Raw genomic sequence first — 24,876 nt, forward strand, 5'->3', positions numbered from 1 at the left:
TCATTGAATTAAGTGGTAAGCTTTCAAAGCAATTTCGGTAATTCCCTGTGTATATTTGATACAGCATTAGGGAAGAGAACAGTAGATGTTTTCATATTAAAGCATATCTTCTGGTAAGTGCTTTTTCAAGAAATTTATAATTAGATGGATTTATAAATGTCTGTAAGATCAAACTTAATGGCTTAGTCTTTCTGCTGTTCCAAGTTGTGGGTGGAAGTGGATCTATTTATTCTGCTGATCCGTGATGCTGTTTTCTCGTGCTTGCTGTATTATGTTAAGTGTGTTCTGGGAGATGTTCACGGGAGTCTGCTGTATAAATTGAATCTCTTCACTAATGTAGAGGGTTACATATTAGTTATGACTTAGGTAGGAAGAATTCTTAAATTGGGAGATCGCTACAAAAATTTAGTTGGGCGACTCATTTGGCCATCATAAATGAGGCATCTTGCGCCTCACCTTCCTGATGAAACAGGATGAGCTTGCAACGAAGATGGGCGTTTTTCTGAGAGCGTTGCTCTGAGAAGGGTGCTGTACCACATCTTCTGTGCTGGAACAGGCATTTTCTTTTTTTTTTTTTTTTTTAAGGTAAGTTGTGGGACAGAGGACCTCTTCTTAACAGTGTTTCCATCACTGCATCAGCCTTGCTTTTTTACGTTGTGTGTTTTTCTTGTTATTACCTGGCAGTATATGAAGGTTCAGAGGAGGGATTTAGTTGCCAGGTGTTAGCGGTCGCTGGGCCATATTATGATCAGTTTTGATCATACGAGATAACCATTGGGTGCCATCCCTGGACACAAGACACAGTGTTCAGTACAGTGGAAACAAGTGACTTCAAAGAAGATTTTTGTCCTGCCCGAGTGCTGGAAGACTAGGGAGAATGGCCTCAGGATAAATATTCAGACTCAGAACATTGCCTGTAAATTGTCAGTTAGTTTACCAATGTGTGTCTAACAGCAAACATTTGTAATTTGACTAGGGCACTCTGAAGTATTTATTTCATCCTTAAACTGAACACTTACGTTGGAGAAGGCAAAAAATTGGATTTTGTCATAATAATCAGAAGTGAACTCCTCCGAGGAGTGACAGTCTCAAGCAAGAAAAATGTTACCATCAGTTTAAATTTCAGATATTAAGCAGGTAATAAAAATGATGACTAGCTGTGTAAGATCATCACGACAGTGCTTCCTCTGCTGAAGTAGAGCAAGATAAATTGTCTACTGTGATTTCACTTCCACCAGTAAAATGCAGCAGTGCGTAGAGCTGCTCATCCGTTTATTCCCGCCTGTCTTTTGCGGTATTTGGGAGTTTGAAGATGCCCTGTAAAATATTCCACTGTCTTGAAACAGCAGTCGCAAGAGGTTTATCTTGAATTATGTCTTGAATTCATCTCAAGCGTGGCAGTGAGGAAGTACCTGTTGACTGCAAGGAATTTTAACCAAACAGGCTGCGATTAGATCTGTCCGGACTGTCGGTCATGGAAGCTGGGCTTTAAGTGGAGGCATCCAGATTAGTAGGTAGTTTATTTGAACTAAATTATTGAGTGTAAAGACTAAGTAATCAGAAATAAATCTTCTGAATGATGAAATTCTCCACTCGCCAGTGATGAACTTTGGAGCAATTAGTTGTAATTGTAAGATAAATAGACAAGTCTTGTTGAATTGGATACTTAAGTAATGTTACTTGCATTGAACTCAATTATACTTTGAACTTTGATATTCAGGGCAAGCACCATTTGAGTCCCTGGCATTGCTTAATGCAACTATTTAAAAACCCATAAATTTTGGCTATTGGAGTGAAAAAGCAAATGGCTTATTCCTTTCAAAACCTTGTAGTTTTTTCTTGCCATTGATCACTGAGTCCTGTAGCTCCCTGTAAGTACATCAAATGCCTTGAATCTGAAATAATTTCCAAAATTCTAATATTCTAATAAAAATTCTAATATTCTAGTATTTTTATTTCTAATAAAAATTCTAATATTCTTCAGAAGTATTGTAGGTAAGTAATCTTGCAGACAGTCTGTGGTACAGCAGTTCAGGTATTACGGTGTGAAAACTTCAGATATGGCGATGCTTGCGTTAAGGGCTGGAAGCTTTCTCCTACTGAAATTAGAAGATGTTTCTGTTTGTGCAAACATTTGGAATTCAAAAGTAAAGAGCAAAGGAACGAATCTAATAACTGGAAAAGGAGCAGGCGGAGGAGGAAACTTTTCAACATCTCTTTGCAGTGGAGATTAAATGCTGGAACATAATGTGGTTTTATATACGCACACATTGCATAAAAAAATCAGTGGAGATAATTGGCTTTCTGCCGTGCATTTTCAGTAACTGATGAACAAAGCACACTACCCGTAAGAAGTGTCAGCTCTCAATTAAACGCGCCCTGTTCAGTCGTCGGTCCTTTGATGCGAGAACAAGCACATGCCGATTTCTGCTCTGACGAGCCCCAGCTTTCAGGTCTTGACAATTCAGCAACCTTCGCGGCACAGGACAGATTCTCCGACTGGCGCAAGGCTGGCTTTGCTCCCCGGGCGAGGGGAGCTAGATGGCGCCAGCGGCCCGTCTCCCGCCTCCCCAAATTGGGGTTCAAAAGGTGCGTTTCAGGCAAAACGCCTGATTCTGCCCTCGGGTGCTGCGCTCTTGGCCGCCTCTCAGTTGCGCCCAAGTGGCAGAGCCGCCGCGTACAGACGTGGGCAGCGTCTGGTAGCTGGGTTCTGCTTCCCAGTGACCGATTTTAGTTGTCACTTACGGTATCGGTTGTAGAAGAAGCGGTGGTGCCTCGTTAATACTGCAAGCATGCGGCGTGGGTGGAGAGGTTGCTGCATATTTGCCTCCCACGTGGGGTAAAAGGATGGTTGTACCAAGCGATAACTTGATGCCGGGGCTGTGATGTGACAAATTATAAAGTGTAAGGGCAGCCTTAAGACAGTGCTGTCCACCTGCAGAAAGAGAGGTAGGTCAGGGAGCGAAGAACAGATCCGTGCAGAAGGACTGCGTGTTAATTAATGTGTTTTGGTGGTTGTTTCAAGTCTCTCGCTGTGATTGCTGCCTCCCTTTCCATCTCACCTTGCTCTGCAGCCCTGAACATCACTTTTATGCAGCATTTTCCATTAGGAAAGCGAATGAGCCCAGCGCAAGTTACATTCTGTGTTTTCAGTTCTTGGTGAGGTTATAGATTGCTAAATCTTGTCTTATGGAACAGAGCTTTGAGATCTGGGACCTCTTGAAAACTGGCTGATTGCTAATAAAAATATTTCTGTGGAAGTTGCACAACAGAGGCTTCTGGAAATGCGAACTTGGTGGAGAAAATCCCAATCCTGCTTACAGCTGTTGGATTCAGGCATGTAAATATTTACGCAACTCGAATTTTGGGAGCCCCATCTGGGTTTTCTCCATGTAGCATCGCAGGTTATGCAAAACACTTGAACCTCCTTGTTCGGATTGATCTGGACGCGCTCTGCTGTTACTCACAGACGGTCTGTTCGCTTACTTTTCGTAACTATGGCAGAGACGTGTAGTAACAGTTTGTGATCGTGTGGTGTCTTCCTGCATTTCGGCCGTTGTGTAACGCGCCGGGGTTGTGATTGGACACAGTACAGTTATACAATGAAGTGAGCCCAACCAGATTATAAAAATCCTCCTTTGGTATGTCTGCATCCTTTCAGGCTGCGGCTTGCAACGCGAACTGTTGCTCTGAGCATAGGCTGGAAGAAAGGCGGTGGAGGAATTGGCTGAGACAGCCTCCAGAAGTTGGCACAGGTTGCTGGAGGTAAGAGCTTGTTTGAATTCAGATGTTAATGGGGAGGATTACAAAAATTCAGCTGCTGTAGCGTGGGCATTGTTAGGTAAGGAAAGTTAAACCTGGCAAACTCAGGTTTTTAATAACTAAGTTTCAATATCTTAAAAGATTTGAGGACTCAATTTTTCATTTACAGATTGTTACCACTGTAAAGAGAGCTTCAAAAGTATTTAACCTCTTTCCTGTTTACCTGTAAAATTCATCTTTCTTTTAATTTTTAAAATGGGAGAAAATTATGTGAGATTGATGTGGTAAAGAAGAGGTTTTAAGAGTGCTTGACCCCAAAATTACAGCATCTTGGTTTGTTTTTGAAAGTTTCTTGGATTCCAAATCTTTTCTTAAATTACATTAAGTGGAAGGGAAATAGTTATGTCAAGACAAGCCTAACAGATCAACTTAATATAAACTTTTTCAAGCGTGTAATCAGTTACTGGTTTAATGTTGCTTACTGGTCTAAAATTGTTCTCTTTCAGCAAGGAGTATCTCTTTCAAGAGTAGATGTAGGAATGCCTAAGCCTTTGGAAAGGAGCTTCGCATTCAGAGTTGAAAAAGCTGGCACGTTACCCTGGTTTGCTTAATAAATGAAATTTTTCTTAGATGAGTCTCTAACTTCACCTTTGTTTTAATGTGATTAAGGTCTTGGAAAAAAAGTAGCTTTCATCGAAGTGCCAAGCAGAAGTACAAAGAAAGCTGAGAAAAGAACCAGTGTGTGCTCAGGTTGCTTTCTGAGGGCCGTGAAGGAGCTTAATGAACTGTGTATTAACATCCATAATAATGTGGAGGTATCTGAATTCTTAGATTATTAATGCTCCACAGGGAGACTTGAAGGATTGTGTACTACTGTAAATCAAGTTAATGTGTACCATAAACAGTGAGGGAGGTGTGCTGTGCTGCAAGTAAGACTATAATGTAGTGATGTGTTTTATAAAGAACAGTGAGACACTACTGCGTGTTTATTTACCGTGAGCGTCATTGCTATCTAGAGAACTCTGCAGGTGTGATTTGCTATCAGTCACTTGATGTCACGCTGTAAAATTGTTATCTCCTAGGTTTGGCTTACACTTCTTTGAAATGTAATCTTATGGCTTCTTCTGTGTACTTCTTTCTTGGTCTTCGTTAGGACTCGGATAATGCAGGCCATTGCATACGCCTTGATGGGATCCCCTATGGAGGCGGCTCGCGTGCTGCAGAGGCATTTGGCAAAACTGTTGCCTGTTGAAACAACAAAATGAGAGAGTAATGGGGTGAAAGATGACTGGGGAACAGCTTCGCCATTAATGGTTTTGACCGAATGCACCTTCAGCTTGACATATACTTACTGGAAATACTCGTATTTCAGATATTTTTGTTTAGAATCACAGCCTAAATAAGCTCTTCTTTAATAATTTGAGTAGTCAAATGTAGTTTTTTGAAAGCTGTGAGATCCTTGGTTAAAGGTCTCATTCAGCTGGATTTAAGTCCTCTTCTCAACAGTCTCATTCACACAGGAAGTTAATGAGATTTAGCTAATGTGCTTTAAATCAACGGAAGGTTTGAGCTCGGCATAACTTTCCTGTGTGTCTTTGTGTAGACATGCCTTAATAGCGTTGGTCAGTTGTTAAGACATACTGTTTTGGATGGCAGTCAAAATACCAACTACTTAAAAATTCATTAGTGCCTACAAAGAAAGAGTACGTTTGCGCTTTGAAGACCTACTTTGAAGTGAAGTGAGAAACTAACTCAGGACTGAAACGTCTGAAAGTGCCCATCAACTCCTGTTTTTTAAAACCTAAATGTTAGGAAGTGTGGGCGTACTCAGCCGTACTTTGTGTGCTGCTGCTGCAGGTAAAGGGAAAATAGATCTTTTTGTGAAGTGTTGTGTTAGGAATTGGAAGTACACTTTTCTTTAAGTGTGGTCTTGAGTGGAGGTGGAAACTCTTCTCTGTAGCATTTCAGTGCAATTTCATTTCATGGGAAGGAACTGGGTGCAGGAGGCACCTGGTAAAGACAAATCACAAGTATTTTGCGAACTGAAGAGGCCGAGTTTCAGAATAGCCTGAGGAAGAACTCTACTGAAGACTAAAGCAGGAAGATGGTTTTCATGTGTAGCAACAGAAGATTAGGCGCGGGTGCTGTGCAACTTCTTCCGTGTCTGTAAGACGGTCAAAATCCCCTGGAAGATGGAAAAAATGCCCTTTGGGCACACCTACATATCTGGAACAGTTTGTGGGGTAGAGGAGCTCGCGGGCGCCGTATCCAAGTGCCGATCTGGAGATGTAATACTGGTGGCCAGCACCATGAAGCAACTGCACTTGTGGTTGCGGGTCTGCCAATGGTACTTTGATTGCATCATGTTAAGTACTTGTGGGGCTCTCTTAGCCTCTCTGATGAGACACTTGTTGATGAATCCTTTGAAATGGCGAGAACCTTTCTGCTTTGTAGGAAAACATCAAACAACTTTTTGGACAACTTTGAGTAGCAAAGTTGCTACTCTTTTGATTGCTTCTGATCTGGTCATGAATATTTTTAAATGCCCTTGATGACATGTTTTTCCATTTTTAACAGTTTCTCGGAAACAGTTTCTCTGGCTTACTGTGTTTATGCTGTTAAATAGCAGATGTGAATGGCCATGGCAGGCAGGCTGGAGAGTCAAAGGGCGGATTTTGTTCTAAGGTTCTTTAAAGATAGCATAACTCAGGACTTGTGGAAGTGAGGACACAAAGAAATACAAACCACAGTGCCTGTGGCTCCCATCTGATACACAGAAGACAAAGTGTACCTAATAGCAAGAAGAGGAGTCTTTAATACCTTAATGGCATAAAATCAGTACAGAAATTTTGTGCAGCAGGCTTAGCTAGAGCCAGTAGCAATCTGGAGAAAGCTGCTGTTCCATAATTAACTGGGAATCGCCTTGCTTTTGTGTGGAGTTGTGTGTCTGGCCAGAGGTAGCTGTACCCTGTAAGTAAACTTGTCTAATTGGAGCTTCTACAAAATTCTTTAACTGTCTGCCTCACTGGTCTTGAAAGCGCAGAAGGACTCCTGTTTCCCTCATCGGTTTGGTACAGTGTTTCAGTGAAGGAGTTTCAAATCTTACCTGATCCCTTGGCATCCATCCTGCCACCTTCTGCAGCCCTCTGCATCTCCCTGCATACTCTCGTGCCGATCCGAGCTGCGTGTCTGCCTGTCCCCCTTCTCCATGTCTCTCTGTGAACGTCGGCTGGCAACCAAACTGTAAGCAGCTGTGTCGCCCAGCATGCGGTTTCTCTTTAGTACGTCCCTAGTGCTGTAGAGTAGTATTAGCTGCTTGCCCTAAATGCGCTTTTTTTAAAACTAAACAAAGTAAGTGTGGTGTATTTATTGTTCGCTTAAATTCTTCGTAGCTGTCCAACACAACAGGAACTGAGAATTTATCTTCATGCCCTTTCCAGAAGAGCTCTGCATTGCTCACGGCATTGGGTACTGAGCGTGTGAAGTGGATTTTAAAACTGGTTTTATCTAACGTTCAGACTTGGTTCATTTGAACAATAAAATACCCTGACATGCAGGGAGTCCCAAGTCCCTTTCCACGTCTCTGTGGTGTGTCTATTGTCAAAAATACAGTCTCGGATGTAGAGGATGCCTTGACTTGTATTGAAACACATCATGTGCTTGGGTTTCAGAGATGCCAAACACTTGAAACTGCCACTGGAGGTGGTGGAAGTCCAGATGTACTGCAGCAGTTCAGGTTATTCACCTCAAGTGCTTCGAATTTATTTAAAGTTTAGATGAAGTTAATCTTGGTTAATGTAAGGTTGAACAACTTCTGGCTGAGCGTCATCTCTGCTTGCAGGAGAAAAATTGTTGCTATTCACGAGTCTGACAGCTAATTGCAAATAATAAATTGAAGATTTTAATTAAGCTGTCACCTTAATTTGATTCTAATCTCCTTAGTGTATGCAACGGAGTGCCCTCTCTTGGCTCTTCAGCCATCTGTAGAAACCAAAAAGGTCCTGGGTTGGATCTGAGGCCGCTCCTTCCTCGGGGCGGTGCGCCATGTGCTTACCAGGTGACATACCTATGTTAGTGCTCCTGGGAGCTTTTCCGTCAGTATGCTCGAAAGAATGTGCTGTTTCATCGCCAGCTTGTTTTATAACCACGCGTGTTGTGCTTCCTTGATGAATATTTCCCTTGCACAGCAGTGTAAGGCCACCAAATGTAGGTCAGTTCCTGGTTTTCCACGGTGGAGATGGAGAAAAGAGGACCACAGGTACTGATTAACTAGTTAACCTGTTTGACACTTCTGCTGTGCAAAGAGGTAGGAGGGAGTGCACTTAACCTTTCAGACTAGCAAGGATTCCCTTTTTAACTCTTTCTCCAGCTGGTTTACTTGTGTCCTAGACCTCTTCCAGCAGAACTTGGTGTATGGGGGAAAGAATACAGCAAACCACAACTGTAAGGTAGCCAGTTTCCCCTTGTCTTTGCAGACAGTTCTGCCACTTGATAGAGTGGGAAAACATTTGTGATTGTCCAGCGGCTGCTGGCTGCGGCTGTGGTTTTAGGAGACTTGGTACCAGTTCTATAGTGCCGCGGCCCCATCATGCAGATCACTAAATCAGGCTGCTTAAGTTGTGTTCAAACTTTGTGCCCGCTGCTCATGTTTATCTGGTCAGCGTTGCGCTGGGTCAGCTGTCTCCTGTCCTCTCAGAGCAGCTGCACAGATCAATATGGAAAGTCTAAAGTATTTTGGCTGACGTTCTTTGTATGGTCGGCTTGCCTCAGTTCATAGAAATCTGAGATCCGTTTGGCACGACCCTCATGGTTTTAGAAATTTGGCAAATAAGGAAATACATAGAGCTGCTTCCCTCTAAAAGCTTCTGGGGGAAAAACTCTGCATCATTCTTACACTTTGGAAAAGCAGTAATTTTCAGAGTTGAAAGTCATTGTGGCAGTGATGGGGGAACCTGAAGTCCAGACCAAGCGTCTTGCAAAAGGTTAACCTCTAGGTCTGCTCATTGCAAATGCGGGGCAGTGAACTTCATAGCATTGGCAGTATATCCTGAACACAGCATTGCTTCTCCGTTCTGGTGCTGCCAGTCTGACAGCACCTGACAAATTGTTGACTCTTCTGATGGAGGTTAAAAAAAAAACACCAAACCTAAACAAAACCAAACAAGCAACCAGAGAAGCCCCAACATCCCATTGCCTCAAGCGTGCTGCAGTCTGGAGGTCACATTGGTGGTGTTTTCTCCAGTCTTTGCTTTGCCAAGCTCTGGATTCAGATGTTAAAGCCCCTAAAACATAGCACAGTAGAGATGAATGCCATCGCAGCAATCTGAATTTCTTTTTTTATTTGTCTATTGTAGTTGTTACTGGGTATTCTCAACCTAATACGCAAAAGTAGGGAATGTTTTTAGTGTGGTTCAACCAAGAGCTAAGTGGAAGGATGCTACTTTTAAAGAAAGCAGTGCATGCAAGGGAGAAGACGTGTTACAATTGTGTACTCCTTCAGTGGAGCTCATGGTCGGTTTTTCATTTCCATGTTAATAAACTCTTTGTTTATATCTGTATCTTCTGTTCTGCCCAGGTTCTCTCTTGAATCTAGTAAGAGATGAGTTTTCAAATTATTATTTTTAGACAGACTTGTATGCAGTTTGGTACACTGGGAAACAGAAGCTTTTCAGGCAGCCTGTTGTGGTATATAGGCAGATTTCTCTGCAGGAGGACCCTTGCTGTATAGTTCAGTGAATGTTTTTATTTGTGACAGATTCCAGAGCAATGACTTTGCAGGCAGAAAGTGCAGGAAGAACAAGAGAAGTATGTTTAATTACAGTCTTGCATTGTGCATCTCCATCTCTGAGGGTTGTTATCTTTCTCTCAGTGGACTTTGAAACGCGTTGTAACTTGTTTAAACAAAATAGGAACTCCCTTGGTAAGATAGGAAATGTGGTATTAGTAGTCGTGAAAAAGCCAAGTGTAAGAACTACCATCTTGTGGCAGACCAGACACTCCCATTGCTTTGTGTCCTGTCCCGATGGTACCAAACCTGGAAGCAAATTTGTGTGTTAGAGAAAAGGCAGGAGTGCAGAGTGGCCTTTCCCTGCCTCGGAGGGTTTATCTCCTGTGAACTTGCACCTGGACTATCTCCTGCAGTAGGCTATTTGTCTAGATCCTAATCTGAACAGCATTGTAAACCCATGTCAGCTTTTGGCCTTCCTGGGTTAATCATGTCTGAGCACTAAAGATAATTTGGTATGGAAAGAGGTGAATGTTAATCAGTATCCTGGTGGAAATTTCACTTGTGGCCTTTCCATTTGTTGTGAGATGGCAGAGAATTCATTGTACTGTGTGTACCTAGCTGATGTTGAATGAGTTTTATCTCTTTCTACATGACTTTGCAGCTTCTGAACAGTTAGATTTGTTACGGAGGGCTGTAAAATGTCTGAGTCACCTTGTTTAGCTACACTCAGTTGGTGGGATAAGAGGGCTGATAAAGAAGAATGATATCTTTCGGGTAACCTGATCTGCTGCTGCTGAAAAATTTCTGTTGAAGTTTGATGCTGCTGATTGCAGAATAAAAGTATTCTGAAAATCTCTGATAATCACCTGTGCCGTGAAGTCCAAGTTTAATTACTGAGCAGCAGCAAAAAGAAAAGAAATTTCTTCTTCTCATTTTCCTTGGGCTGCCCCCGGGCACATGTATGTGTAGTGTTTGTGTGCGTATGTATGTGTGTACACAAACACACGCTCCCTCTCTCTAGGAGAAGCAGCAGAGGAGACTGGTTTTGTCTGTTAATTTGGAGTTGCTTGTGCGTCATCATCTGGGAACGCTCATCCAAACACCATCGTTCTAGCGATTGTTTCAGTTCTCCGGAATTAATACGAGGCACAGCTTGTTTACGTGCTCGCCTGATGTAATTCTCGAGAAGAATTCCAGAGGAATGAGCACGTCTTCTTTGAGAAGATAGCAGTCTTACTGTTTTGCAGTGCAAAGTAGAGTAGGATTATGTGGTCTTTTCTTTTGCATGAGTGGAGATGCTAGTTAATGCTAACTAAGAAGCTTAGCGTGCCCGAATACCTTTAAACCCGATCTCCTGAATGGCAGGTTTCCTGCTGGTGTAGCTCTTACACTGGTGCTCTATTGGCATGGCTGCGTTCGTTAGGGAGGTGTAATTCTGCCCTTTCCCTTTTCCTTTCCAATCTGAGATGACGAAGCTGCCAGAGTAAACTACGCCTGTCTCCGTCACTGATTTTCTTGGAGAACAGAAGATGTCTACATTGACAGAAAAAGGCAAATTCTTTTGTTTTCTTTTTTTTTTTCTCTTTTTGTGTGCTTGGAAAAAAAAATCCTTTATGCCTCTACAATAAAAACAAACGAAACCCCTCAAAAAAACCCCATCCCAGACACCCCCACTGCCCCCCAAACCTTTACCTAGTGTCTGTCTCTTCCTTCTCTCTGACCTGTTCACGCCACCTCGCAGACCTGCGTAGGCAGCTTTGAGACGGACGTTCCTGTAAAGATCTGGGGAGGCCTTGCCAGCCGTCTGCACACAAACCCAGCAGCAGACAAACTCATTGGAAGTTGCTGTTTGTGGCTGGAGGTTTGCACTTTTGAAGGTTATGTGGTTATCATAAAAATGGGAATGCCTTTTTTTCAGAATGGCATGACGGTGAGTGCTCCAAGTAGTCTATGGTCTTACGTTCAAGTGAGAATTAATTATGCTATCTTAATATTTACTTTAAGAAACAAGACTTGATTAAACCCTTATTTGAAGGCTTTCCATTCTATTTTAATTTAATTAGTGCTTCAAGGGTATCTTAGTGCCCAGGTAGTGTTTCTTACGTACGTATATTCTCTCTCTTGAAAAGTTGCATCGCTTTGAAAGATTAATATCTTTTTCACCTGAAGTAACCAGAATTTTTTAGCAAATGGGCAATTAACAGCTCTTAAGAGGTTCTGAACTATGAGCACTCTGTAATTTTTCGAAGTCCTGAATTGCCCCTAGCAGAAGGGTCTTTGTCTGGTTTCATTATTATTGCAATTACAGTAGACATTGAAGTTGGCATTTTCCTAAGCAGCATTTTAGAAGGGAGGCTGAAGTTAAAAAACCAGCCCTACTGTTTTGCTTTCTAATACATACATAACTGTGCTTTTTGGATGTCTGTTTGCCGCGTTTCCACCTCTAGCAATTAAGTTTAAAATGTCATTAACTTGCTTTTGAAGTAACGCCAGTGTGTAGTGGGTTTTGCTGCTTGAATATGTTCCTGGTCTTGCAGAAAAGTTCACGTTATGATTTTGAAAAGGCCATTTTTCAGGTTCTATCATGTACTTTCGTCTGCAGCTTAGCTTGTTTTATCCGCAGCCGTCTGCAGCTGCACTTTCTTGTTTCAAAGCTCAGTAGCTGCAGGTTGCAAAACTTGGTTTGTTGCAGAATTTGCTGTCCTGTCCTGTGGGAAATTTAGGCTCAAATCTGTTAAATCATGTTCTTTAGTCTAGAATTGGCAAAAGTGTGACTGTGGACCGGTAGGTGTAATGTAAGGAGATGTGGGAAAACTACACTGTAGTGACCTGTCCGGGAAAATAAGAGAACCAGTAAGGTGTATGATCTTCCCTGTTCCTGTGGCAAGATCGTAGTGATGCTAGTTAAAATGCACAGTTTGATCCTGAAGTGGTTGCTTCGGCATCATTGGGCAGATTACTGGGAACGTCCCTCGAACCACGGGAGTGATTTTAGGTAAGGACGTTCAGCAGAAAGGACTGTTTCTGTCTGGCTGAAACAGGCTGACGTGAAAGTCAGGTGTGCTCCACAGTCCATCGAGTCTCAGCTTCTTGGATGCTTTCTATTTGAAAGGAAGGATTTAGTTATGCAGAGGTGAACTCGTGAGTAGGTCTACAAATTTACAGTCCTTGAAGAAGCACAAGTATTGCTTGCAATGGATGTCTGATAGCACCTGGTTTTACATCACTGCATAGCTGGAGTATAAGCATGCTTTGTTCCAAATAAGTTCTATGAGAATTGAAACAAAACAGAGTTTTTAAATGTACTACTAATAATTGAAGACTGCAGGAGAAGAATGAGAGAATAATCACAGTATTCCCATCCTGAAAGACTTCAAAGTACCATCAGCTTTATGTTTAAGTGATAATCTGCTGGGTAAGAAGAGTTGGTGAGTCATGAGCGAGAAAGGGAACCAAGGCTGCGGAGCACGTGTGTTTGTACATATATCTTAGGTAATCAAGAAAAAATGAATTTGTCTCTTCGGTTCTAGGTGCCATTGATGCTAATGATACTTAAAAAGCAACCCTGATGTTCCAGCTGGATTACTGAGCATTTTTGTGATTCCTGGAGGTGCTGCTGTTTAAACTGGAAATTGTCCTTAGTACCTGGCCTGCAATCCCTGGAGCATCCTCTCGGGTGCTGTATGCAAGTCCTTGACATTCTGGAAACGATGGGGATTGGTAAGAACACCACTTCGAAATCAGTGGAGGCGGGAGGCTCAACAGAAGGCAAATACGAGGAAGAATCTAAGCATCCCACCTTTTTCACCCTACCTGTAAGTACCACAGTCAGGTACTATGTAGTGAAGCTCGGTATGAATCAGTCAATAGTGCTTTGTTCTAGTCACGTACAAAACCTTCATTTCTGCAAGTAGTTAGTAAAACCTCTTTTGCCACTTTTGCCAATATAAACATGGCCAATTACGTTGTCTGCAGTAATTTCACCTGTGGGTTCCAAAGGAGTGCTGTTCACAGGACACTCAATAGCCCAGGCAGCTGGTGATTAGAACAATTAACCGTCCTACTCCAGAACGCACCAGCCCCTGGTACGCCCTGAGCTGCTGGACCAAGAGTAGCAGGCAACAGCAAGGAAACATTTGCTTGTCGTCTTTTACTTACTTCAATTATATCATTCTGTTGTACGTGTCTGCCTCTTAGGAACTCTTCCAGTCAGGCTGCTGCTGGCTTCCCCCCACACTCGGCTGACACCGTCCAGGCTTTGAGGAGCTGTACGTGATGGCTTTCAAGTGTCTGTGTTTTCCTAGACGTGCTGTTACAGAAATGATGGCTTGCCATGTTTGTAACGTTTTCTGACTAAATGTCAAAGGCAGATGTCAAGTACCAAGGGAGAAAGCTGAGTGACATGAGGTACATGATTGCAGAGAAATAGTGTATTTTAAGACCTGTGTTTCTATTTCTGTTTTATTTTTAAGGTCGTGATAAATGGTGGAGCAACATCCAGCGGTGATCAGGATACAGAAGACACAGAGTTGATGGCCATCTATACTACAGAAAATGGCATAGCAGAAAAGGTACGTAGAGGTTTCCTTCTAGGCAAGAACTCATTCTTGCTTTTTCAGTTCTGCTGTTTGTCCACACTAGTTTTACTTGGCTGAGAGATTTTCTTTCTCTAATCAAACACGCTGACGTGCAGATTCACATCAGGCTTGGGGGAGCTCTGTCCTCTTGACTCTTCTGGTCACACATTTTGGTTGCAGAACATGGGGAATGACTCAGCAAATGTTAGAAGCAGTTAATGCACTTTGACCTGGCACCAAAATTCATAATAGGCAATTTTCTGATTTCTTCATTTCCATTGGCCTTTTGCATGGTTTCCCTGATCAGGTCATTCTGTTCTGTTCTTCCATTCTTAACTCTTTCTGCATTTAGTCAAGTAAACTGGTGGTGTTCAGCACCTTAAAAAATGGGGTCTTTCCTGTTCTCTTTCCCAATTTCTTCCAAGCTCCAACCTCATAAATTTAATTTTTCTAATCCTTCTTTCAAGTAAGAGGCTCCTTATTATTATTTAGCTACAGCTTTGTGAACGAAGTTCAGGTCTTTCATAAAAACCCTTGAACATTTTTCCTTTGGATAATGATAGCTGTATCTTAGCTATGCAGAAAGACCCAGCTGAGGACTCAAAGGAGACAGATTTGGTTATGATTTTTCTAGCTTTTTTCTCAAGTCCATCATTCCTCAAACCTGTTCAATAGTAATCTTGCAAGAAGAGACAGTGTGAATCTGAGCTTTTGTTTAAAATAAGGAAGAGCATTACAGTAAATCTGAACAACACCTTTTTATGAAATGTTCGTATCTCATTGGCTTTGTGGTTAAGCCTTATCTCCGAAAAGCCTCAACGTGACCGATTTTTCCAAATGTCCTAATTGAAACAGGAACAAAACTCTCTTGGTTACAAGCAAGAGCATCATGATCCTCATTTCTTTGAGGCTTCTGTTGGGGCAAGGGTAATATCAAAGGGTGTAGTTAAGGTTTTCTGTTCACTTCTGAATTTCAGATTTAACGCATGCTCTAAACGGGCGATTCTGACACAAGTCTTGCAGTGTTGTGGTTTAGGAGAATGTTGTGAATGCCACGATGTGCCTTCGTATGCTCTGTCTCTTACGGATAGTCTGCCTCTGTCTCACGTACATCTATACTACTTGATCACGCTGATATTTTAATGGACAAATTTTGGCAATTGTTGACATGCGTATGTCTGTGATGGCTGATTTTTGGAGCATGCTGAGGCTGGTGTGGAGAGAGACAATCTGATAAAAGCCTTGAGCAAAAGATGTTGGGATGAAATTGTGCAACTAAGATTAGCGATCTCGAGATGTTAAAGCATGTCTTCATGGCCTGTTTTTACCAAACACTTCTCTCCCTTCCACTTGATCCATCTGATCAGAACTGTAAATGATGGATGATAATTCACCTTAAAGAGACCATGAGCTTTTAATCGACCAAATCCACTTGAGTTAAAGCTTTGCTGTGGCTTACAATGAACGAACAATGAAACGAGGGGCTGAAGCAATTAACAGTTAGTACTTGAGGCTAGTATTTCTGGTAATTTGAGCAAACCTCCTGCTTTTCACTTAAAACAAGTGTGTGCGTGAAGCATGTTTGTTCTTGGCTTTGATCTTTTAGAGATCATTCACCAAAAAAGCAAATGAAAGACCTTGAATAAAAACCCTTTAACAAAGAGGACTGAAATGCACTTAATTGCTGGAGGATGCCCAGTGCTTGCATTGTCTTGCAGTATTTGTTGGCTGAAACAATAAACTGTTAGTCCCGATGACAAATAACTGTTGCTGCATCCTTATAAAATAAAAATGCTATGTTGCTTATTCTTCAATACTATTAATTTGAGCATGTTGTCAGCTCTTTATGTAAAGTATTTCTCTAAAGGCCCTGTTCCTTACAGTTAATCAGTTTTCTTTTGGTCCTTCCCATTAGTAATGGATACCAGAGCCTTCGTCTTGCACTGTTGTTGGTATTTGCTTCTTTGGATTTTGGAGTGGGTTTTTTGTTTGGGTCCCCCCCTCCCCAATATTTTTGCTCCACCTTTGTCTCTGTTTAATTTTTTCCCCCATGTTTATACTCTGTGCTTTTTTCCATTTGTGTATTGTCCCGTCTTTGGCCAATTAAAAATAAAAAGAGAAAAAAAAAATTAGTCTCTGATTGATATCTCATCCAAAAAGGTGCAGCTCATTCCCAGCAGTTCCCTGCAGTGTGCGATGGCATCGTTGGCAAGCACCAGCACGTAGTCAGTACATGAAACCAGCAGGCACACGCTTGAGATGCAAAAGGGCCAGTGACTACCCTGTGACTTATCAGCAGGGTAGCCAGACCTCACCCTACTTCTCAAATTCCTCAGTGTTCAGTCTTGGTCTGTTTTACTTCGGTTCACTTTAGCCATTGTTTGCTAAAGGTTTGATGAAAGTGAAAGCTTCCTCTTCCAAAGCAGAAGTCGTCTGACTTTTGGAAGCGGTGAGGAGTATCCTGGGTTTTTTATATCTAACCACTTTGCTGTGTCAGAACGACACTGCTATGACAATTATGCCTGAAAGTTTGTAATTCTTTAGTTAGGAGACCTATAAACTTTACTTTCTAAAGGAGAGCTTAGCTTGGTTAGCAGTTGTTGGTCTGTGCCCAAAGACAGCTTTGTACATGCTGTGGACAAGCTGACTTGTTCCTAGGCCTGGTGCCTGCTGATCTTGTTGTTCGTTGCAGACAAATGTAGGCGAAAATTTAATCACAAATGAAAAGCGCTGAAAGGACTAAGGAACTTGCTGCATGTGCCAAGGTTTTCCTGGTGGAAACAGGTCATCATTCCCAATTTTTGCTGCCCAGAGAAGATGAGGAATATATATAATGTAATATAATAGATGGGCAGGTGGAAAAGTTAAGGAATGTATTTGATGCAACCTCATCAGTCCTATCAAGAAAAATTAGTGTTTGGCACTAAGCGGTACAGTTAGATAGCTACTGGATGTTGGTGTGGCAAAGTTAGAAGAGCTAGAAAAAGGCCACAAGATGGGTTTTCAAAAGGCAGGGACCGAAACAGAGCCACCCGTCTGCACAAATCACTTACCAGATTTATAGAGAACCTGGTATCCTGCATGGGAACATGGCGAACTTTAAAAATCCCATTTCTATGCTTCCTTGGAAGGAGGAATGCAGGTTGCTCGGTGTACAGTGGTAGGTGTTTTATCTTTTCACACTGCAGTCAGGTGGGGAACTGTGCACAGTTTGTTCTCCTAAATCTGTGCTGCTATTTGGGTGGGTTCCGCAAGCTGGCATGATTCATGAAGCAATCAGTTCAATTTCTGCTGATATCTCTCTGTTCCTACCTCATGAGCAGATGTTGTAACCATTCTTACTCTTTCTTCATGACCGCTGCCCCTCTGAAAGTGTATGATGACCTCTTAGTCAAAATGCTGAGTAAACAGGCAGTATCACTGGCGAACAAAGTTTTCAGTTGGAGCACGTGATGCAGTGAAATAGAGGAGAGGTGAGGCAATCATACACGTGCTTTTATATATATATGTGTATGTGTGTAACCGCTTTATAACAACAGAAAGTGTCACAGGAGCTTCTCTGGATGAGTCTTTGTTTTCCTGAGCAAGTTCTTACAAGAAGCCTTTAGTGATGACAAACGTCATGCTGTTTGTCCAGAACTACGTTGGCTGCTGAGTCTTCCTCCTTCTGCCTGTCTTTGTGGGTCAGCCACTTTGTGCTCTGCCTTGGATCCACAGAATCACAGGATGGTCGGGGTTGGAAGGGCCCTCTGTGGGTCACCCAGCCCAACCCCCTGCCCAAGCAGGGTCACCCAGAGCAGGCTGCACAGCACCGCGTCCAGGCGGGGCTGGAATATCTCCAGAGAAGGAGACTCCACAGCCTCCCTGGGCAGCCTGGGCCAGGGCTCCGTCACCCTCAGAGGGAAGAAGTTCTTCCTCGGGTTCAGCTGGAGCTTCCTCTGCTCCAGTTTGTGCCCGTTGCCCCTTGTCCTGTCGCTGGGCACCACTGGAAAGAGTCTGGCCCCGTCCTCCTGACCCCCACCCTGCAGATATTTAGAGGCTTTTCTAAGGTCCCCTCTCAGCCTTCTCTTCTCCAGGCTGAACAAGCCCAGCTCCCTCAGCCTCTCCTTGTAGCAGAGATGCTCCAGTCCCCTCCTCATCCTCATAGCCCTCCGCTGGACTCCCTCCAGTAGCTCCTCATCTTTCTTGAACTGGGGAGCCCAGCACTGGACCCAGCACTGCAGATGGGGCCTCCCCACGGCAGAGCAGAGGGGACGGAGAACCTCCCTCGCCCTGCTGCCCACACTCCTCTTGATGCACCCCAGGATCCCATTGGCCTTCTTGTCACCCAGGGCACGCTGCTGGCTCATGGTCACCCTGTCGTCCCCCAGCACTCCCAGTCCCTCTCCGCAGAGCTGCTCTCCAGCAGGTCTGCCCCAGCCTGTACTGGTGCCTGGGGTTGTTCCTTCCCGGGTGCAGGATTGCTTTGGTGTGAAGATGTACGTGTTTTTTCCCAAGTTCCAGTTAGAGCCAAGACATGTATAGGTTTACTGCTGCCCAGTGCTCTTCCTCCAGTATGAGGTGAAGCTCTAAAACCCAAGTTCCTGATTTTTTTATTTGTTGCTTTTTAGAGAACCACGTCAGGAGAGGGGTCTTTCATTTTTCAGTCAGTGGAAAAATGACATTGGTGCTGCAAATTGACAAGATGAGTTGTGCAGTGAACAATTTCCCTTATTCCTTGGTTTAGGAAGTGTACCTTATTTAAACTAATCCTGGTGAGCAGATTGCTTGGTGCCGAGGGTTGTTTCAAAGAGTCTTCTGAAATTTGTGTTTCTTTATTTTCCTTTTCCATTTTAATACCCTTGACCTTTCCATAGCGATGTGGTCATTTGCGCTCCCTGAATTTGAATGAGCCCAGTGACATTTGTTTTCCCGACAGAAATAGGAGGTAAGAGGGAAGTGCCATTTGTCAATCTGGCTTCCCTGACCTTGTAGATGATAAACCAAATGGGGCTTAGCTAGGCATAATCCGTGGATGTGTTGTGATTTTTGAAGAAGTAAAGACCATTTGAGGCAAAGTCACGAGTCTGGCAAAGTTCCCGTTTTTTGTGTAAGGCTACTTCACATGAGTTTGTTATGTTCTCGTGTGGATTAGATCGGAACAGTAGTTATATAAGGGATTTTTTGGATAGTTGAGCTGGGATGATAAAATCTGATACTTCCTCCTGCTTTCATTATTGGTATTTGGGCTTTGGAGCATTGTGTTTTTGTTCTCAGGAATTTCAAAACCAGAGCGTTTGAACTAAACCATTCCACTTAGCAGTAAAGAAGAAATGATTGAGCTGAATGTTGTTTTAATGGAAAATCTGCAAGGATTTTGATGTGTGTAGATGTGTGGTCAGTTGTCTGTTAGCTCTCTGCAAATTAGGGCAGATGGTAGGCCAGAATGTGGTCTCGCTTAAATTCCTGTAGGTTTGGAGGAAGTCCGGTTGACTAATAGAAATTGGCGGTGGATGTATTTAGTTACAATGTTTAGCATTTTTCTTGACTGCTTGAATGTGGAGTGGAAGCAAAACTAATAAATCTTGTGGCTAGAAAAGGTTAACCAAGACTGAAATTGAGTAAGAATTAAGCAGGGAAGAAATTACCGTAGTGAGGCACTTTCTTGCCTGTGATTTTGGTCTCTTATGCAAGGATAGCCATTCTGCTGTGAAAATAGCCATTGTGTTGACTCTTCTACTTAGTTCCCATTCTTTCTTTCTCTATTTTTTTTCAATTAACAGTTCTGTCATGATAATCCCATTTTTGGGGCACCTTTTGGCTGCCAGACCGGTTATATCATAAACAAACAATTCCGTTAGTATAGATAAGCAGGGAATGGCTTGTAGAAGTGAATGTGCTCGGTACAAGTTCAGTAGCCGCAGCTGGAGATCAGCTCGTCGTCAGAGGTAAATGGCTTGAGGAATATAATATATTTTTTATATATATATAACATATCAGCGTTGCTTGGGAGTATTATACCAGCCTTGGTATATATCTGGGAATTGCCTGATAGTTTAAATTAAGTTTGTTCAGATGTAACAGTAACCCACTGTTGTCTTTTGTGTCCTTCCCCACTTTCTTACCCTCCCGGTCAAAACAGAGCTCTTTGGCAGAGACGCTGGACAGCAGCGGCAGTTTAGATGCGCAGAGAACTGACATGATTTACACTATCGAAGACGTTCCTCCTTGGTATCTCTGCATATTTTTGGGGTTACAGGTATGTTTCAGAACAGCTAGAATACTTTCTCTGTAATGTTTAAAGCTTGTTTAGCATTTTCTGTGTAGTTCATTGCATTTGTGTATGTGATAATTTCATTTTTCCCACGCTCTCCCATGTTTGAAGAAAGTGTTAAGCTAGTTCCTTCTGAAGTTGATCACAAAGATTACTGTGTTGATAATGATCTATATTATTGTTTTCTGCCTTACGTATTTGTGAGATTCATGTCAATATTTAGTCTTCTAAGCAGCTGTTAGTAAATAAGTGAGCGAATGCGAAGTGGTAAGCTTCAGAGAGTGACATTGGGCACCTCTGGAATTAAAGATGGAGAGAGATAATGGTTAAGTCCTGAAATCTTGAATATTAAAGCTGCTGCTGTAGTCATTGCAATCCTGCAAGCTTGACAGCATCTTCCTGGACCTGTAGGCTTGCTAGTAAGCAAGGCAGGCAAATTCTGCACTCCGTGGAGTGAGAGCGCGTGCTTGCTGCAATGAGTAGGACTGTGGTGATGAGCTGGACCCTGTTGACAGCTCAGCCACTCACTTGTGCGAAGCGGAACAGCTCGCTTCATCTCCTTTCTTTCTTGAATGGTAATAATATCCGTCCCACAGGAATGCTGAGAATTTGTTAATATCTGTAAAGTATGTTGAGATCTCCAAACAAATACATTCCAAAGCATCCTTTTTATTTCTGCCTTTCCTCAAGGACAGGCAGTTCCCTAAGCATTATATTTTTACTTGCGTTGTTGAATATGGTGACTTGTTTTTTTTGTTTGCTTAGCATATTTGGATTGAAAAAGAATTAATGACTACCTGGTTTCTGGTACTTGGGAGCTGATTTGCATCCTAGTTTGTGTGTGCTCTAAGTTCAGTTGTAAGCTGATGTTTTTTCACATGGTTGAAAGTGAATGGAGTTTTGTTTATCTGCTTTTCTGAGTTAAAAGCTGTTCACAGCACAGTTACCTAGATGCCTCCTCATCAAGAACAGTAGCTATGTAAATAACCCAGTTTTTCCTACACAAATAGTGATCATTAGGAGCAGGCTAGTGGTAGCTTGACGCGGAAGGAAAATACTTGAAGAAATGCTTAGGACCAGAAAGTGAGAGTTTCGGTGGATAAATAAAAAGCAAAAATACCTAGTGCAAAAGAAAAGATGGTCATAAATTTATTTACTTATTAACATTGGCTGCAGTATTAACAAGTCCTTTTTCTCTTCACAGCATTACTTAACATGTTTCAGTGGAACTATAGCAGTGCCCTTTTTGCTAGCTGATGCCATGTGTGTTGGATTTGACCAGTGGGCTACCAGCCAGTTGATTGGGACCATTTTCTTCTGCGTGGGCATCACTACATTATTACAAACAACTTTTGGGTGCAGGTGAGACTCGGGACTTGTTCCTAGTTGTTGAGGTGGTGATAAGGCTGGACATCTGTTGGGATTTCCAGGCTGCAGTCTGAGATCCAAGAGGTAGGTAGTCTATTTTCAAAGGATGGACATGCAACACCAGATAGCAGGTCAAATACAGGACAGTTAGAGAAAGCTTTTGGAAAGCTGCTCCCAAAAAAAGGTGGATCTGAAATCAGAGAAGGCTTTCCAAGGGTAAGAAAATACAGCAGGGGCCAGGAGAGGGAAGAAGGAGGAGGGAAATCCATGAGGGCGGAGAAGGGAGAAGTGTTCTAAGCAAGAGGAAGAATTCATACACCTTGGTAAAGAGGAACTAATTTTCATATTTTTATTAGTTTCTTGAATGATTCTGTATTCTTGCCAATATTTAGGTGGTTGTGATTAGCCCTGTAGTAAATTGTGTGCTTGTTCCCATAAAGGGCTTCTCAAATGAAAAAGGTAGGGAAGAATGATGGAGGTAACTTTTCAATCCCTGAACTGAGTGCCGTTGTTACTTTCCACTACAAGCAAATAATTTGTTTTTATTTGTTAGTTGCTCTGAGTTGCAGATAACAATCCTTCCTTGAGCTGGGAGGAAACACGTGCGTTAATGTAGCCTCACAGGGATGCCTGTACCTCTCCTTCGGTCTGTCTGCTCGCCTTAGGAGGATGCAAGAGACCAGTTCAAGTGTTAGCAAATGCTTGTAAAAAAGTGGTGTTGGTAAGAACAGGATGTTGTCAGTTTTATTAAAGTGAAGATAAATCTTTCTAAAAATATATTTTCTGCAGTAAACACTGCAGAGATGTTTGACATGTTGACTTAAATTTTTGTTGACTCTTGCCTGTGAGAAGTGGGAGTAGCTGAAACCTGCAGAGTTATTTCTTCATCTTTTTGAATAAACCAAAAGTGATAAGTAAAACCAGAAGAAAAGTGCTTATTTGAAGAGTATGCCCTCCTATGTTACTTGAACGATTCATGGATCGTTTAGTTCAATTTAAGAACAATGTGAGCTGAAATCTGGCATTCTGATAGAAAATGGACAAACACCCCCCGCATTTTTAAGATCGATCTAAGAAACAGAATCTTTGGGTGGAAAAGTTATCTCAGTAGGGTGCAGAAGGCAAGCCTACGGTGAATCACTTGCTGTTGCAGATCAGCTTTTCATCTAGAAATTTTCCACATATTTCAGGTTTTCCAATGTAATCTTTAGTTGCTGTGCTAGTTAGCTATAGTTAGCTTTTTTGTCTTTATTCCTGTGGAAACAACCTTCCCTTTATTTTTTTATTATGCCTTACTAAATTATGAAATCACTCTGCTGCTTTGTATGAAAAGTTCATTGCGATGACAAAACGGCATGATGATAATTGTTGAATGAGAGTATTTTCTTTCCCCAGTGTATTTGCTTTTAGTCAAGACTACCTGCAGTTAATAATCATGTTTTCTGCCTCATTGGCTCTTTGTGCGCGTAGGGTAGCTTGCCGTAGCTGTAATCATAACTTTTCAAGTACCGCATCTGAAGGGAGGCAGAGGAGCAAAGTTGTGCCCCGTGGTGTTTTGACCCCTCTGTTAATGGGAGTGATGTATTTTTTTCCCCCACCTTCTATTTATGCTCTATGTAGGGAATCGAGGGGTTGTTGACCTAGGCGGGAACTGGAAGATAAAGTCTTTCACTGTTCAGTTTCGAGTGTCTCCTCCCTATATTTACTGAAGTTTAAAATCTTCCAGTTTTGTAAGAAGTGCGGAGTTGCAGATGGAGATGAACCCGAAGGCGAGCTTGGTTTTCCTGTGCTTCTGCCACCTTTCTTCTTCTGCCTCAAATTTATCAGAAAAAAGCTTAGGTTTTAGGCTTCAGGAGACTTGTATCTCTTCACAGAACTCAAATTTGTCATATTTTGTTTTTTTCCCTAACTACTCTTGGGCTCTTTATTACTTACTATAGAGTAATTTTGAGCTCTTGCAGAAACTGGTGCGGTCCCATCAGTTTGAAATGCTCTGTTCCTTCTGTGTAATCCCACCTCTGCCCTCTGTGGTGGGTTTTTTTCCCTTTTCACAGGTTTTATGTACCAAAGAGGCGTTGTGTTTGGCTCTTAAAATACATGAACTTGCATTTAAGGAGAACATTTCCGCGGTTGAATATTTTATAACTATTTAACATGTGATTCTGGTTTTGTGGAAGGGTAGGAATGGGATATAGCAGCGACGTTCTCTAAATGAGATTTTAAAGTATTTATTTGCAAGTCTGTCAGCTGCAAAGTGTTTGAGCAAATAAAGCCACGATGGTTTCAAAAGGTCAAATTCCATGGTTTGAAGGTGCTTAAAGATGGATTTAGCTCAATTATGGGGAGGAGTTGTGGTCTGTGTGGTACCCATACTGATTTTAGGAATTCAAGCTATTTATCAGATTATGTAATAAGCCAAAAGATTTGGCAAGGATTCAGAGTAATTTGTAGGACTGAGATAATCAAATACAGCTTTAATATACCGAAACGTTTCAGGTCTGTGGCTGTGCCCATTGCTACATTGCCTAAGCATTCTTGCAGCTGTGTGACATGTGAAGATAATGAAGACATTTCCAGATGACTTTAACTGCGTAAGAAATCTCTGTCTTCACAAGAGTGCCGGAATTGAGCAGCTTCACAGTTTACACATGAATATTCCAATTGTAAGCTGGTGCTACTTTACCTGGCTGGTAGCGATTGCCTCTGGCTTAGCCCTGGGAAAGGTATTTCGTAAGTCGTGTGCCAAACTGCAGCTGTCTCTTGAGAAAGAGACTGATCGTGGCTGGCTGATTGTGAGTAATAAGGGTTTTTAAAAAAAAGAAGAAAAATTTTTTATTTTTTATTTTTTATGCTTAGGAATAAAAATCACAGAATCACACAGAATCACAGGATGGTCAGGGTTGGAAGGGCCCTCTGTGGGTCACCCAGCCCAACCCCCTGCCCAAGCAGGGTCACCCAGAGCAGCTGCACAGCACCGCGGCCAGGCGGGGCTGGAATATCTCCAGAGAAGGAGACTCCACAGCCTCCCTGGGCAGCCTGGGCCAGGGCTCCGTCACCCTCAGAGGGAAGAAGTTCTTCCTCGGGTTCAGCTGGAGCTTCCTCTGCTCCAGTTTGTGCCCATTGCCTCTTGTCCTGTCACTGGGCACCACTGGAAGGAGTCTGGCCCCGTCCTCCTGACCCCCACCCTG

At 42.5% G+C, this 24,876-nt stretch overlaps 2 protein-coding genes across 2 annotated transcripts in view; both read left to right on the forward strand.

The window, feature by feature from the left end:
* The window catches only part of TMEM230 (transmembrane protein 230), a 43,173-nt gene extending 30,068 nt beyond the window's left edge, over positions 1 to 13,105 (forward strand). Inside the window, exon 5 of the mRNA XM_075444754.1 lies at positions 13,021 to 13,105. The gene's annotated coding sequence lies outside the window, so the exon portion shown is untranslated. The remainder of the gene's footprint in view (positions 1 to 13,020) is intronic.
* A 60-nt stretch (positions 13,106 to 13,165) lies between these two features.
* The window catches only part of SLC23A2 (solute carrier family 23 member 2), a 33,284-nt gene continuing 21,573 nt past the window's right edge, over positions 13,166 to 24,876 (forward strand). The window contains exons 1-4 of the mRNA XM_009936563.2: positions 13,166 to 13,305; positions 13,963 to 14,061; positions 20,189 to 20,305; positions 21,525 to 21,682. Coding sequence (XP_009934865.2) covers positions 13,174 to 13,305; positions 13,963 to 14,061; positions 20,189 to 20,305; positions 21,525 to 21,682 — 506 coding nt within the window. The 5' untranslated portion in view covers positions 13,166 to 13,173. The remainder of the gene's footprint in view (positions 13,306 to 13,962; positions 14,062 to 20,188; positions 20,306 to 21,524; positions 21,683 to 24,876) is intronic.

The sequence above is a fragment of the Opisthocomus hoazin genome, chromosome 28, assembly GCF_030867145.1.
Source record: "Opisthocomus hoazin isolate bOpiHoa1 chromosome 28, bOpiHoa1.hap1, whole genome shotgun sequence".
Classification (NCBI taxonomy): Eukaryota; Metazoa; Chordata; class Aves; order Opisthocomiformes; family Opisthocomidae; genus Opisthocomus; species Opisthocomus hoazin.